The sequence below is a fragment of the Macrobrachium nipponense genome, chromosome 37 (genome assembly GCF_015104395.2).
Source record: "Macrobrachium nipponense isolate FS-2020 chromosome 37, ASM1510439v2, whole genome shotgun sequence".
In the NCBI taxonomy this organism is placed as follows: domain Eukaryota; kingdom Metazoa; phylum Arthropoda; class Malacostraca; order Decapoda; family Palaemonidae; genus Macrobrachium; species Macrobrachium nipponense.
The window spans coordinates 40,172,755-40,188,802 of record NC_061097.1 but is presented as its reverse complement, the minus strand read 5'-3'; the positions used below and the strand labels follow the sequence as shown (position 1 = coordinate 40,188,802).

Genomic DNA, 16,048 nt, shown 5'->3' with positions numbered 1-16,048 from the left:
GGTGTACACCCAGCACGTGACTACGGTCACCCCTTCGGCCACGGTACAAGTTCCGCTGCCGTACGTGCCCTGGAGGCACCGCGAGAGATTCCCCCATGGCATAACCTGCTGTGTCAACCACATGTAGAACGGTACCACTAGGCAGTTCATTCCCTGTCTTCACGGCTGGCTGTTATCCACCATCTCTTGCGAGCAAGAGGCTTTTCTCGCCGAGCAGCAACAGAGATGGCTGGATACCTCAGACAGTCCTCTGCAGCAGTATACTAGGGAAAGTGGTCCGTCTTTTGTGGTTGATGTCGTAGACGGGGTCTCTCTCTGCTCAGAGCTACTCTTCAGCAGGGAGCGGATTTCCTCATCTTTCTTCACTGAGAGAAGCTCCTCTCAGTCTCCGCATTCAAAGGATACGGAGCCGCCCTGGCCCTAGTCCTTAAGCTGCGAGGAGTTGATATTTCCTCCTCCATGGAAATATCTCTCCTGATGAGGAGCTTCAAGAGGTCTTGCCCACCCAGGGAACTCAGGCCCCCAGGGTGGTATGTGACTCTTGCCTTAAGGAGTTTGACTCGTAGACCCTACGAGCCTCTCCGAGAGTTGTCAGACAGGGATCTGCTGGCCCTGGCATCAATGAAGAGAGTAGGAGAACTTCAGGGTCTTTCCTTCGATGTTAAACATTCGAGGGGATGGGGATCGGTTGCGCTCAATTTCGTCCCTGATTTCCTAGCGAAGACTCGAACCCTTCGGTCCCTGACACCAGGTTCGAGTCCTTCACGATCCCCTCCCTAGAAGACTTCACTGATAATGATGCGGATGAGATGCTGCTTTGTCCTGGGAGGGTGCTACTGCGCTACCTGAAGAAAACTCGACACCTCAGGCCTGAGAGTCGACGCCTCTTCGTCAGCACCGGGGTGACCAAGAAAGATGTCCAAGAACACTGCTTCTTTCTGGCTTCGTGAGGTAATCAGGAAAGCGTACAACTCAGACAGGAGTGCCGACACCAGCATCTTTCGTCTGAGAGCCCACGAAGTCAGAGGCATTGGTCCTACCCTTGCATTCCGCAAGAACTTGTCCATTGCACAGGTGCTGAAGGCAGGGGTGTGGTCCAACCAGACCACCTTCACCTCCTTCTACCTTTGGGATATTGCCCATAGGTCCTTGGACACTTTTTCCTTGGGACCCGTTTTGGCTGCTCAACAAGTTGTGTAGCTTACCCAGCTCCTTTACTGGACAAGGTGGCATCCCATCCTTGTGATGCCGTATGAATGGAGAGTGAATGAGAGTGTGACTGGCTCCTCTTCCTCCTCTTTTCTTCCCTCCCTGCGGGCAGAGGGTAGCGGTCGTCACAATGCTGGACAGGACGATGATGCAGGTAAGCTACGTAACCGAGCTCCATTCTATCCTTTTCATTAGGGATAGAAGCATTTATCCATCCCTTCCCTAGCAAGGGGGGAAGTGGACCCCAGTAAGAACAGTAAGAAACAAACCAAATACTTTATATTTGGCTTCGTATTTAGGACTTAGTTCTTGCTTGCTTTTCATATTAGGTGCGCTTGCCTCCCTCTAATGAATTGGTCCAGAGGTCTGACCACTGATCTTGCAATGCACACTCCGATCAGTTGGACAGAGGCTAGGTTCCCCTCCCCCTTTGCTCTTACGAATAGGGAGGGAACCCAGGTTGGGCGAACACCAGTCTGTTCACAAGACTCAGATTCCTCCCACCAATAAGTGAGTCTTCCTTATGTAAAGGACCGATGGTTTGTAAAATGCGTTGGAACAAATCACAATTTTTGGAAGTATTAAATTCTATTTTTCCAAACTATACAAACCTGAGATCTTTTACATATAGTCCCACCTCATGCCACCCCTCACTCTGTTCCTGGGCCTAAATTGATATGTTTACCTCCAGTTGGGCAGGACTTCCGACCATCGGACAAGCAGTCACTACTTAACTACCTTGTTAGTAAATCTTATGACGGTCCAGCTGGCGCTGAATAGTAATTCCTTATGTAAAGGACCTCAGGTTTGTATAGTTGGGAAAAATACAATTTACTTTCAGAAATTGTGATAGTATTACTGCTCACACAATATCAAAACAGATAAGAAATAAAAGCAATAACAAATTCTTAGCATATTTGTTGAAAAATTTACCGAGAACGAAGATTCAGTAACTTTTTTTTTTTACTTTTACATGTTTTTTATAATATAGCTTTGCAATTTTCTTTGTAAAATTACAAATCGACAAAAACAACAGCAACCCCTTGGTATTATTACGAGCAAATTTACAAAAAAGACGTCGTGTGAGAGAGAGAGAGACACAGAACATTCCACCTTCAAGTCACAAGCACTACTGAAGTCTTGAGATGCCCACACTCATGATCTTAGTCACTATAAAAGTTGCCAAAACTGAATTCATGGGCTATAAAAGTATTGGCACCTCTTTCCCCCCCGATTGTTACCAAATCAATGGCACATAATATTGTTTAACTACATGATCAATCCGTCCACCACCCCAGATCTGTTATTACTACTCCAGAGGATCACTCCATCCATTAAGGGTCAATAGAAGCCAAGGCATTGGAAAGACCATCAAAGATGTCTCGCAGGATTATCCTGAGGCAGGTGGAATTATCTCGATCATGCCTGGTGATGAATTCCCACCCAGGAATGTCAGCTTTCCTGTTGCTGTTATGAGCAGGGTAAGGACGACTCCTGTCTCCATCCTGGTATGCGTGATGAAGAAGTATGGGACCTGTACCAGAGTAGCTTCCTGTAAGCTCCCTGATGGAAAAAAAAGTGAGGAGTTATGATTCCTTATAAAAGTGAAAGACTGGGTTGGAAGGTCGAATGAAGAAGGATATCAGGAAAACCCACATAGACATGCTCTGAGCCTGCTGTCTTGAAACTACTTTGTAAAGGACCTATAGTAGTATATGGCATTATAGTTTGCCACTCAAGGAAGGGGGGCTGGAGCCAGAGTTTAAGCAGATAGTGCTAAGGGCAGAGGGAGTTGTTGAGAACTTGTTTTGCATGAAACCTGTCTGGAAAAAATATTGTAAGAATGAATTTACTTAGTATGATGTGAACCCTAGGTTACAGTAATTATCAAGAACTTTGAGTCACATTCTTGGTACGTATTACATGTGTATTTCTGGTTAACTGATGAAACTTGATAAGGAATCATGTTTCAGAGTTCAAATAGCTCTTATTTGTTAAAAAGTTAATGAAGGTTGTGCTAAAGGGCTGTTATGTAATTATGCATGTCAAGACCAGTTGTTTTAACACTGAGTCATTCTCCTCTTACCTTGGTGTTGAAATGAACACAATGTAAAACCTGAAGGGTTGAGCCTGAGGCCGGATGGGTGTAACTGATGGGAAGTTTCCCAAAATGTTATGAAATACAGGTAAAAAATTCCTTGAAAGCTTTCTAGTACTGTGCCATTGTTTAAATCTGATAACTATCAGATAGTACTAGTACAGTTTTGGAAGATATTAACAAAATACTCTGGAAGTATTAAAACACCCCACTCTAGATTTGCTACTCTCAGAACACCAAGAATGGAAATAATCCATAAAAAAAATATTTCAAAAAAATTCATAGAATTAGGTATACTCTAATAACATGTTGCTGTTACCATCTTAAAACTGTAATGTACTGTGACATAACCAACTCCGTACTGAATACAGCTACAGTCACTGTTACGCAGCAGAAAAGCATGGCTTACTGCAACTCATGAAAGTCTAATTGAGTGTGTATTACAAACATCAGAGAGAGAGAATGTTTATTCATGTAGTATATACATTCCATTCAACATATTGTTTTGTTCATGAAACTTACCTGTCAGATATATATATAGCTGTATTCTCTGAAGTCCGACAGAATTTCTAAAACTTACGACACACGTAGTGGGAGTTGGGTGGTTAGTACCCATTCCCGCCGCTGGGAGGCGGGTATCAGGAACCATTCCCATTTTCTATCAGATTTCTTCTGTCGCCGGTGTCGTAAACAACTGTTTACACACCTCCGCCTCAGGATTTTGGAAAACTTTTCATTGCTTGAGTATCCTCTTGACTTTTTGGTTTTTTGGTTTTGGATCGATAGCTTGGCATACGTGACTTTGGACTGTTGTGAATTTGGCTTGGTTTTTTTCCTTAAATATGTCTGGATCTAGTTCGGCTAGCGCCAGGGTGTGTTCGAAAGTGGAATGCAAGGTTAGGCTACCAAAAGCCTTGGTTGATCCTCACACATTGTGTAAAGGGTGTAGGGGGCAAGAGTGTAAATATGATTTGCACTGTAATGAGTGTGAAAGCTTGGATGATTTACAATGGAAGACGTATGAATCCTACGTAAATAAATTAGAGCGTGATAGGATCAGGAGGTCTTCCTCCAGGAGTAAGTCGGGTAGCAGACAGGGTCTTAATGTATCCCCTTCTAACCCTCCTTTAGATTTTGTGTCTCCTAACCCCGTAGTGTTGCCTTCGGGCCCTCAAGTGGTGTCTGCGGAGGGTAATGCCCTTTCGCTTATTCTGGATTCATTGAAGACGCTTGAATCTAAAGTGCTTGCCCTTGAAAACAGGCAAACTAAGTGCAGTGATAGTGCCCCTAGTGAAGTGGAGGGGGCGTCAGATCGGCCCTATAGCGCCTTTAGGCTGGGACCTCTGCCGGACTCCCAGGACTCAGGGAGAGGGCATGTCGAAGGCTGAAGGAGGGTTACGGGGATCCCCCACCGATCTGACGTCCCTTCAGCAGTTCATGTGGACGCTTCCCAGGCTGCTAAGGAGCGTGCTCGAGCACGTATCCTGAGAGATTGTTTCTCGTCTTCCGACGCGTCCTCCCCGCGCAAGGGGTGGGAATCTTGTCCGGATTCGCGACCTTTGAAGAGGACTCTTCAAGATCTAGACGCTTCACGTCATGCGATGTCTGAGTGGCATTCTTCTCCGGAAAGTGTAGCATTTCCGCCCCAGAAGAAGTCTAGGACGTCATCAGATGATGACGCCCTCGAGCGCCTCAGTCGCTCTAGAGCCAAGGCTGTTCCTGGGAGAAGGAAGAAGGCGTCCCCTCGCCCCTCACCTTCTCACAAGCGCAGCTCGTCTCCGCGTAAGGAGACTTCTCAGACGGAGATCATCATTGCTATGCAACGGCAACTGGACGCTTTACTTAAGCAGAAGGAGACGGTTCCTCGTCGCAAGAAGGACGATAGACTTCCGATCAAGAGAACAAGACAGTCTTCTCCACCTGCGCCTCTTTCGTCCCCGTCTCCTGATATTTCGCCCTCTAGGATTTGTTCTGCTCCCCAGGGTTCGTCTAGAGGTGACGGTAGACGTCAGGTTAGAGAGAGATCCCATCATGCTCCTCTCTCTTCTCGTCGAGAAGAAGCTCGGCATTCCAACTTCGACGTTTCTGCTGGCGACGAGTTTGTTGCTGTCGGACGGACTTCAATACGTTCTGCCCTCTTCGACATGAGCGTGTCGACACTCAACGGGACGCTCGTCGGGTAGCTGACCAGGTTTCTTCGCGGGACGTTCGTAAGGACGCTTCGCTGGACGTTAGAAGAGTCGCTACGTTGGATGCTCCTTTGGACGCTCGGTCGGACGCTGATTTGGACGCTCGGAAGGACGCTAGGTTGGACGCTCAGATGGACGCTAGTAGACGTTGTCGTAAGAGCTCTGTGGACGTGAATGTGGAAGTTCGCTATCACTCGGATGATGTTCCCGAGGCTTTGGCTGACGCTTCACGTCTGCCTACTTCTTCACGTTCTCCTCAAAGGGTGATTCCTGATCCTGTGACTGTTAAGGATCCGTTACCCGCTTCTTCTTGTCATCGTTCGGACAGGAGACTTGGAGCGAAAGGACTTTTGCCTCTTCCGTCGGATTTTCACTCGGGTAAGGAAGAAGGAGAACTTAGCGGTTCTTCTGAGGATGTTGACGAAGAACAACCTTCGACGTCGGCTTCGTCAGATTACCAAGTATTGGCACGGCTACTTCGTGATTCGTTTGGTGATACTTTCCAGCCTTCTGCCCCTCCTTCTCCTCCTTCACAGTTTTCGTCGTCGAAAGCAAGCAAGACTCCAGGTTTCGTGAAAATGAAGACGTCTTTGTCTACTAAGAGAGCTTTCCGGAAGGTTAACGCCTGGATGGAGTCTAGAAAAGCAAAGGGAAGGACTACTTTCGCCCTGCCTCCGTCTAGACTTAGCGGTAAGGCAGGGATGTGGTATGAAACAGGAAAAGATTTAGGATTGAAGGTTCCTACGTCTGCTCAAGGAGATTTCGCCAGCGTGGTTGATGCCTCAAGGAGGTCCCTTTTAGCCTCAGCTAAAGTGTCGTGGACGATTTCCGAACTGGACCATCTTTTGAAGGGACTGTTTAGGTCCTTGGAAGTCTTTAACTTCTTAGACTGGTGTCTCGGAGCTTTAGACAACCAGTCTCGTAAGCCAGACTCGATCAGCTTGGGGGAGCTGTCCGCAGGTATTGTCATGCATGGACAAGGCCGTCAGGGATGGCTCAGAGGAGTTAGCCTCTCATTTTTCAGCAGGTGTGCTGAAGAAAAGGTCGCTCTATTGCAACTTTGCGGCTAAGTCTGTCTCTCCCTCACAGAGGACAGAACTTTTGTATGCGCCCTTCTCGAGTCATCTCTTCCCCCAGGCTATGGTGAAGGATCTGGCAGTTAGTCTTCAAGAAAAAGCCACTCAAGACCTGTTGCTCAGTCTTCGAGACGTCCCGGCTGGACCTTCCACGTCTTCAGGAGCCCAACCGTTGTAGAAAGGCAGAAGCCCTTTCGTGGAGGGACTTCCGCTAGATCGTCACCCGAGGAAGAAGCCTTCCTAGAGGTAGAGCCCCGTCTAAGTCTAGGGGCAAGAAGTGAGAGATCGTTCCTTCAGCCACCGGTAGGAGCCAGGCTGCAGTTGTTTGCAGAAGCCTGGAGAGAAAGAGAGGCGGACACCTGGTCTCTCGGCGTCATAGAGAAGGGTTACAAGATCCCTTTCATAAAGCCGCCCCCGCTGACTTCCACTCCCAGGGACTTGTCCCCGTCGTATTCTCAAACAAAACGGAGGATACTTTTCGACCTGCTCGAGCAGATGCTCGAGAAACGAGCAGTGGAACAGGTTTTAGACCTGGCAACGCCAGGATTTTACAACAGATTGTTTCTTGTACCGAAACAATCAGGAGGGTGGCGGCCGGTCTTGGACGTAAGTCGTCTAAACCTCTTTATAGAAAAGCAGAGGTTCAAGATGGAGACTCCTCAGTCAGTTCTGGGGGCCTTAAGACCTGGAGATTGGATGGTATCACTCGACCTACAGGACGCCTACTTTCACGTCCCGATACATCCCCAATCGATGAAAGTACCTTCGGTTCGTCCTGAAAGGGAAGGTCTTTCAATTCAGGGCTCTTTGTTTCGGACTGAGTACGGCCCCTTTTATCTTCACCATCTTAATGAAGAACGTGGCGAGGTGGCTCCATCTTTCCAACATCAGAATCTCGCTCTATCTGGACGACTGGCTCATACGAGCCTCCTCGCAGACCCGCTGCCTGAAGGACATGCAAAACGACTCTGTCTTTAGCTGCGTCCCTGGGACTTCTGGTGAACTTCGAAAAGTCACATCTGACCCCAACACAGTCCATCGTGTATCTGGGGATTCAGATGGATTCAGTGGCTTTTCGGGCTTTTCCATCCCAGGAACGTCAGCAACAAGGCATAGAAAAAGTGTCAGCCTTTCGGTGAGGGAATGGATGAGTCTGCTGGGGACCATTTCCTCGCTGGAGAAGTTTGTTTCCCTGGGGAGGCTACACCTCCGACCTCTTCAGTTCTTTCTGTCGGACAACTGGACAGACAAGGACAACTTCGACATGAAGTTAAGCATCTCGGAAGAGGTGAAGAACCATCTAAGATGGTGGCTTGATCCGTGGAAGCTGTCAGAGGGCATATCCCTCAAGCTTCAGAACCCCGAACTAGTGTTGTTCTCCGACGCGTCATCCACGGGGTGGGGAGCAACTCTAGGGGGGGGGAAGGAAGTGTCAGGTAACTGGAGAAGGGGAACAGGTAGCCTGGCATATCAACTTCAAAGAGCTGGCAGCGGTTCAATTAGCGCTCCAGTTCTTTCAGAACAAAGTCTCCCGTCGTGTAGTTCAAGTCAACTCGGACAACACCACAGCCCTGGCATACTTGAAGAAACAAGGAGGAACACACTCTCGCTCCCTGTTCGCTCTAGCGAAAGAGATTCTACTTTGGGCAAAGGAGAGAGAAGTCACGATATTGACAAGGTTCATTGCCGGAGTCGAGAACGTCCGGGCAGATCTCCTCAGTCGACAAGGACAGTTATTGCCGACAGAGTGGACCCTCAATCAGGACGTATGCCAGGAGCTGTGGGGTCTTTGGGGATGTCCTTAGTGGACATTTTTTGCAACATCAAGGATGGCGAGACTCCCCCCCCTTTATTGCTCCCGGTTCTCGATCCGGGGGCAGTAGCAGTAGACGCCCTTCTATGGGATTGGACGGGCCTAGATCTCTACGCTTTTCCCCCCTTCAAGATCCTGGGGGAAGTGATGAGAAAATTCGCAGCATCGGAGGGGACGAGGTTGACGTTAATCGCCCCCTTTTGGCCCGCAGCGATCTGGTTTACAGAGGTGATGTTCTACCTGGTGGATTTTCCGAGATCTCTTCCGTTAAGGAGAGATCTACTCAAACAGCCCCACTTCGAGAGGTACCACAAAAACCTCTCCGCTCTGAGTCTGACTGCGTTCAGACTATCCAGAAGTTGGCCAGAGCGAGAGGTTTTTCGAAACCAGTAGCTAAAGCTATCGCCACCGCGAGGAGACCTTCATCAATCGCGGTTTATCAATCGAAGTGGGCAGCCTTTAGAAGTTGGTGTAAGAGAAAAGGAATTTCCTCTACCACTACCTCTGTGAACCAGATCGCCGACTTCTTGCTTTATCTTAAACAAGATCTGAAGCTTGCAGTGTCAACCATTAAAGGCTACAGAAGCGTCTTATCTGTAGTTTTTCGCCATAGAGGTCTTGACCTCGCTAATAACAAGGATCTCCATGATCTATTGAGATCTTTCGAGACTACCAAGGTCCCGCTACCAAAGTTACCTTCGTGGAACCTGGATGTGGTCCTCAAATATGTCAAATCGCTTTGAACCTCTTTACTCTACTTCTCTACGAGATTTGACGAAGAAAACTGTATTCCTAACTGCTCTGGCGACGGCGAAGAGAGTTAGCGAAATACAGGCTATTAGTAAACACGTCGGCTTCAAAGGGCATAATGCGGTCTGCTCTTTGGGTATGTCTTTTCTGGCTAAAAACGAAAACCCTTCCAATCCTTGGCCTAAAACGTTCGAGATCAAGGGTATGGCAGAGATCATTGGTCAAGAGCCAGAAAGAGTCCTGTGTCCTGTTAGGGCTCTTAGAGAGTATCTTCGTAGAACGAAGGATTGTAGAGGTTCTGCGGAGAACTTATGGTGTTCGGTCAAGAGACCAAATATGCCCATGTCAAAGAATGCACTGGCATTCTTTTTAAGAAACACCATTAAGGAGGCGCACTCTTCTTGCAAAGACAGTGACTTTAAGCTGTTAAAAGTTAATGCGCACGAAGTGAGGGCTATTTCGACCTCAATAGCCTTTCAGAAAAACATGGCTCTTAAAGACATTTTAAGTGCTACTTTTTGGAGGAGTAACTCATTGTTCGCCTCGCACTACCTCCCGGGGGAGGTGAGAACGACTATGAAAACTGTTACTCTCTTGGACCATACGTCGCCGCAGACACTATTTTGGGGGCAGGAGGTAGCACTCATCCTTTCCCATAGAAAAGGGTAGGTGAGTTTTTAATATTTGCAATGTTTATGGTTGTAGGGTCGGCCGCCGAGTACGGTTGTCCCTTCCTTTAGCCTTTGGTATATGGGAGTTTTTTGTTAGGCTAACTTAGGTGGTGGTTTTTGCCTCGTTGCCCTCAGAAGTATGGTCATGGTCTAGTCACATTGTGGTCCCGTCCCCGTTGACAGATCATCTAGAGCGCACCAACTACCTTGTTGGTATCTCTAGTGAAGCAGAAGCAGGCTTGTGTGACAGTAATCACGAAGTCAGCTTTGCTAACAGGTAAGGAACCAAGATGTCAATCATCTACATTTATATGTTTCCTAAAATCCTTTTTCTGTCTCTCCCACCGCCAAAGGTGGGATTCAGCTATATATATATCTGACAGGTAAGTTTCATGAACAAAATGATATTGTTAAGATACAATAAAGTTTGTTCATACTTACCTGGCAGATATATATATTTTTAGTACCCACCCACCTCCCCTCAGGAGACAGTGGAGATAGAAATCTGATAGAAAATGGGAATGGTTCCTGATACCCGCCTCCCAGCGGCGGGAATGGGTACTAACCACCCAACTCCCACTACGTGTGTCGTAATTTTTAGAAATTCTGTCGGACTTCAGAGAATACAGCTATATATATATCTGCCAGGTAAGTATGAACAAACTTTATTGTATCTTAACAATATCATATTTGCTGTAATAATAAAGTGTCAGTTGCTGCTTTAATTTACTATAGTGCATATTGTATTTGTTACAATGGTTGCATTAATATGGAACTTGCATAGAACCTTTTTCAATACTAATTATATAAAAAAAGTGCAACATAAATTACATTAGGATGAGGTTTACAATGTGTGAGGTATTGACAATGACAAAGAGATGATTTGTACTATGTACCACAGACTGGAAGATGTTTGTAGGTTTTGTATGTGTATGCAAAAACATATGGTATATTACATATATAGTATACGTAGTGCATTTCAGTATTCCATATATGAAATTTGAATCTGGGTAAAGTTTTATGCACACGGATAGTGCTGGAGCCAGTCCCAACTGTACACTGTACACCTAATTAGGGTCATATTATGTACTTGTTCAGCACTGCAGTGCATTTCAAAAAGTTTTGACTCAATGAACTTTGACAGTGTGAGACCACAGAGCTTCCAACTTGTTTTGCAGACTTGATTAATTTAAGAAAACGTTTGAACTTTTTTTTATGTCACCATTAAAGACCTTTACTTTTTTCCAGATGTATCGTGATGAGGCACAGTTGCATTACAGTCAGAGGCAAGAATTTTACCGAAAAGCCCAGGAAGCATACCAAAAAGGGATGAAGAATGTGGCAGCATATTATGCTGCTCTAGGGAAGTTGCACGCGGAGAAGCTGAACGAAGCCAATAAACGAGCATCCTATAAAATTCTTGAGGCTGTTAATTCGAAGAACAAGAAAGATGCAAATGTGTTAGATCTTCATCTCCTACATGTACCTGAAGCCTTGAATGCCACAAAGGCCTTCCTCTTGGAGCGAGAACAACTCCTAATGGCCAGAAATATCAACCAGTTGCAGGTGTCTTTGATTACTGGGCGAGGGGCTCACAGCGTAGGTGGTCAGGCTAAGTTAAAGCCAGCAATAAGGGATTACCTTCAGCAAAAAGGGTATACTTTTCATGAGGGGAACAGTGGGATGTTTGTAGTAACAATACAAAGGTAGAGCAAGAACACCATTTAAGGTCTTTGGGAGATGGTTAACAAAGTACAATCTCCTTAAAGTTTTAGCAATAGAAAAAGTTCAATAATATATAAATTCATGAAAGTTTTAAATTTGTTAAAGATTGAAATTTCACTTGCGGGCATAGATGTTCGGATTGAAATGGTTAGATTCTTTTAATCTAAGTGTTGAGCCTGCCGTCTTTTACACGATTGCACATAGTACTTTTATACAGGAACATGGAAGTGTTCTGAAATAGTTCTTTGACATGTCATGGATTTTTTTAATATATTGCAATGTAGTACTGTATAGCGTACTTTCATTCACAAAGCTATTATCACTGCATACTGTACAAGAGCTGTACTGTTAGGTACAATGGACTTTCAAAGAAGTCAACTGCCGAAAAGTACAACATGAAAAATGAATTTCTGCAATATTACACTTGTGTAGTTTTTTCTTTCACAAATGTGACCTTGGATCACCTTTTGAGTATTTCTTGACAGGGGTACGACAATGATGATTTTAGAAGGCAAAGTGGAGTGGGTGAATTGTGCTTGCCTGAAGACTGTTTGTTTTATGTTGCTTTATTTAAGTTGATTTGTCCATGTCGAAGAGCCTTGTACGTAGGTTGTGAAAGCCTTTATGTTTTGCATTAAAATTGTAAGTATTATTCAGTGCTCAAAAATATGAAGAGATCTCTGGTGCTATGTTTTATGTTAATGCGTAAGATGTAGTTACGTTCGTAAAAGCTTTCTAGGTAAATTGTAAATTGAAACTACTTTTAATCGCATATTAGATCCTATTGGCTGATTGCAAATGAAATCTTGAGTATCCTACTTTTTTTTAAATGTTTGTAATCTGTCCTTGTTACAACTGATTTGTTGTACAATAGAATTGGTATTTTTATATGTGGTTATTACCATTTTGAAGTTTTTCAAATAATGTTTGTTTATACCTAGATTGTACAGTGATAGTTTTATGAGAAATATATTTTGTCTTAGTTAATATGCTTATTTATTCTTTGCAGTGCATTGCACTTCCTTGCAGGTTTTAATATTTTAAGCTGTGTTCATACAAAAAGAGAAACCTTGATCTTACTATGGTGTGTTGAGTGTAGTACTTGGTTGACCAAAAGTGGTTGTATGCAGGGTGAAGCAGTGATGCCAAATGTGCTTTCCTCAGTATGCTAATCAGCATTAGAGATTTCCGTGTGAATCTTTAAAAGGTGATTTTATATGGGAAATATATCTGATAATAATTGAGGGCAATTTTGTAATGCGCTAGAGATAGCATATGAAAGTACTATTTATTAAGACAAGTGTGACACAATGGCAATCCCAACAATGCTTTAGTTTCTTTTTTGGGCCCCGTAAGGGCTTTTGAGACCTGAAGGATAATCTGAACTGGTCGCCACGGTCTCTTCTACTAATTCATTGCTCCCGCAGATGAGTTCCACAACTTCCGTGTACCTATGTAGTTAATAGGTCTTGGTTGCTGTATTGAGATGGAGAAGACTGCTACTTCTCAAATTGTCTTCAAGCAAGATTGAAGGCAAGAGTATTTCCTCCCAGATACTGTAAGGTGACTGGGGACCCCCTTTTTGACTGACTTTTTTTTGGTTCACCTATAGGCTGTTAATTACGTATGCTGTCTGAAGACTAAGGGTGCAACACTATGAAAACACTTTATGCTTAGCCCCTCAAACTTTAACTTATTGCCATTGGTTGGGTTTTTTTAGGATGGCAACTGAGTGGCAGTGTCCCACTGCTAACCTGAATAATTGCATGCAGGCCTTTTTTTTTTTTTTTTTTTTTTTTTTTTTTTCCTGGTAACAATTCTTGCGTTTATCCATCAAAACAGACTTTACAATGAGAGCTAAAGTGATTTGGATTATGGAAATTCCTAATCCAACAATGCCCATGATAGCCTTCAGTGTTGTCCTGAATTATAACGAGGCCAAAGTGGGTGGAGCCTCATAGTCAACATTCTGACGATCATTATTGGTGAAGGTTTAAAGCCAAAATACGATACCGGCTTTTTTTTTTTTCAGTAGATAGGTAGATAGCCAATAAATAAAAATCGCTTGACATTGGATATAGCAGTTATCAAATCAAGCTTGTCTACTATGTTTTTGAAAATTACCAACTATTCCCTACATCTTTTCAATCTGATTGTGACCTATAAAGTAGACTGTAATTTCTTAGGAAACTTATTTTGGGAGTTAGACTAATAATCGAAGTGTTTTTGTATTTATTAACATATTTTGTTGGTTTGTTCATTATGACAATTATCAGTGGAGAGGTTTCAGAGTTCATAAAGGTGTGCTGCTTTGCTTTTATTTAAATTTGTATGTCATTGTTGCCAGAGGTATAGCCTTCATTACGTATAGCCAATCATCCATCGAGAAAGAGGGAAGAAATGCTGCCATGAGTTACTAACGAGTGGGTTCGAAACCTTTTCTCTGAGTAAGTTGGCCCGTCTTAAAAAAAAAAATGTCACTTTTACATTATAAGTACCAAATTTATTCAACCTACGTAATGCAGAATACAGCCAAAATTTATGTGTAGATATAATATGTATTCTGAATAAGCGTTATATTTATGAACTGCATAGATAAAAAGTTATTGCGAAAAAACCGTGTTACAGAGGCCCTGAATCTCATAGTAGTCAATTCCAGATGATCTTTTCCCCTTGAGATTGTATGTTGCTTCATAGTCAGGACTTTCACAAATTCCTGATAACTGAATGATCCCTACTCCCAATGTGCTTTTGCCCAGGGGGCTCTTGACCTGCTAAACATGCAAAACGTTGGTAACGGCAGCCTGAAATGAACTTGAGTCCCTGTTACTACTCCTGGAGTGTAATGCTGATGGGACACCCAAAAAGGTTTACCTTGCAAGAGAAAGCCCCTCAGTGGCATGGTTGGTATGGTGTTGGCGTCCCACCTCGGTGGTCGCGGGTTCGACTCTCGGCCATTCCATTGATGAGTGAGAGATGTGTATTTCTGGTGGTAGAAGTTCACTCTCGACGTGGTTCGGAAGTCACGTAAAGCCGTTGGTCCCGTTGCTGAATAACCACTGGTTCCATGCAACGTAAAAACACCATACAAACAAACATACCTTGCAAATGAAAAATAGCTCCATCACCTTCCATCCAACATCTAAATAAATTGCCATCATCAGCTCTTAGGGCATTTCGATGGTGGACCCACTGAAGAAGACACGAGTTGCTGGAGGCCTCACAATAAAACCCTAACCCCCTAGATCCTGACCCCTTGGCTTAGGGGCCAGCAGCTGGGCTCTGATGCCTGGTTGGATTGCTCTCTCACTGGTCCTTTGGGCCCAGCTGTTGATCCAACTAAATTAGCCAGAATTTTTCCCTCTTTCTGCAATTTTTTCGTTCTTACTACATCCTTCTCCTTCATATTTTTTACTAGCATTTCGGCTTAATTATGTGGAATTTTCCACTTTTGTTAAATTTTACTGCTTAGGTGAGTCTGAGAAGGGATTGTGTTTTGGAAGGGGTTTGCATTCGAAGCTAATTGTGGGAGTTGTGGTGGTTGAGTCGCCACCTGATATGGTTTTGACCCAAGAGGTAGTGATGGGACCCTCCCATTGCTACCTGGAGGGCGGAACCATCTCCAAACATCAGCCCATCGGAATCCAGGGGGGGGCTGGTGTTTGGGATGGGACTCCTGGCTTTTGTCCGGAAGCCCACCAATACGTTTGGAGTGGGGAGTCAGTCATCATTAGTGGGGGCAGAACTCCCAGCAGGTGGATAGGCTTATATACCTGGGCCACTGAAAGCGTATCGGTGCCATCCCGTAAGGGTAGGGTATGGGGTGGACCATTGGGAGTCGACTCTCACTTGTGCCATTGGTGGAGAATTTGAATACCTGACTGACCCACGATACCTTCTTGATATAACCAAGCAGTCTACAAATATATTTGAATCTATGGATATCGACCAATGGTTGCCCTCCCCTGGATCTAACGACTTAACGGCACTGGCGACAACTTCAGGCATGGACACGGATATGAGCTTGGCTATCACACGGAACCATGCACCGCGACACCAGGGTGCTATTAAAACTGGTGGATTTGATGTGAATAATAGAGTGCTTTATTGCACTAATGTAAACCTTCCGTTGGACTACGAGTGCTTGCATAGTGTTGCAAAACAGTTTGGTAAGGTGGAGAGGATTAAAATGCTTCTAGAAAAAGACAAGCAGTCTTTTTCTGCCTACATTAGATTTTCCTCTCCCAAGAAGCTAGTGAGGCACAACTGAAATTAAATGGCCACATTCTAAATAATTCTGTTCTAAGTACGAAGGTGTTTTCAGTGAGGAATTTGAACGATGAGCCGTTTGATTTTGTTCCAAAGGACGAAGAATGTGGACCAGCAACATATACCAGGACGCTTCCTCCCCCTATATGGCATGTTGCTAGTTATAAGGAGGGAAGGGAAAATTTCATTAAAGCTGCTGAATGTATTGAGAACAAAGTAGGTTCTATTCCTATCGGTAATCTGAAACG

General features: G+C 44.6%; 1 protein-coding gene across 1 annotated transcript in view; it reads left to right on the top strand.

Annotated features, from left to right (window-relative positions):
- The window catches only part of LOC135209176 (uncharacterized), a 94,264-nt gene extending 81,746 nt beyond the window's left edge, over positions 1 to 12,518 (top strand). Inside the window, 1 exon segment of the mRNA XM_064241854.1 lies at positions 11,055 to 12,518. Coding sequence (XP_064097924.1) covers positions 11,055 to 11,516 — 462 coding nt within the window. The 3' untranslated portion in view covers positions 11,517 to 12,518.
- The last annotated feature ends 3,530 nt before the right edge of the window (positions 12,519 to 16,048 follow it).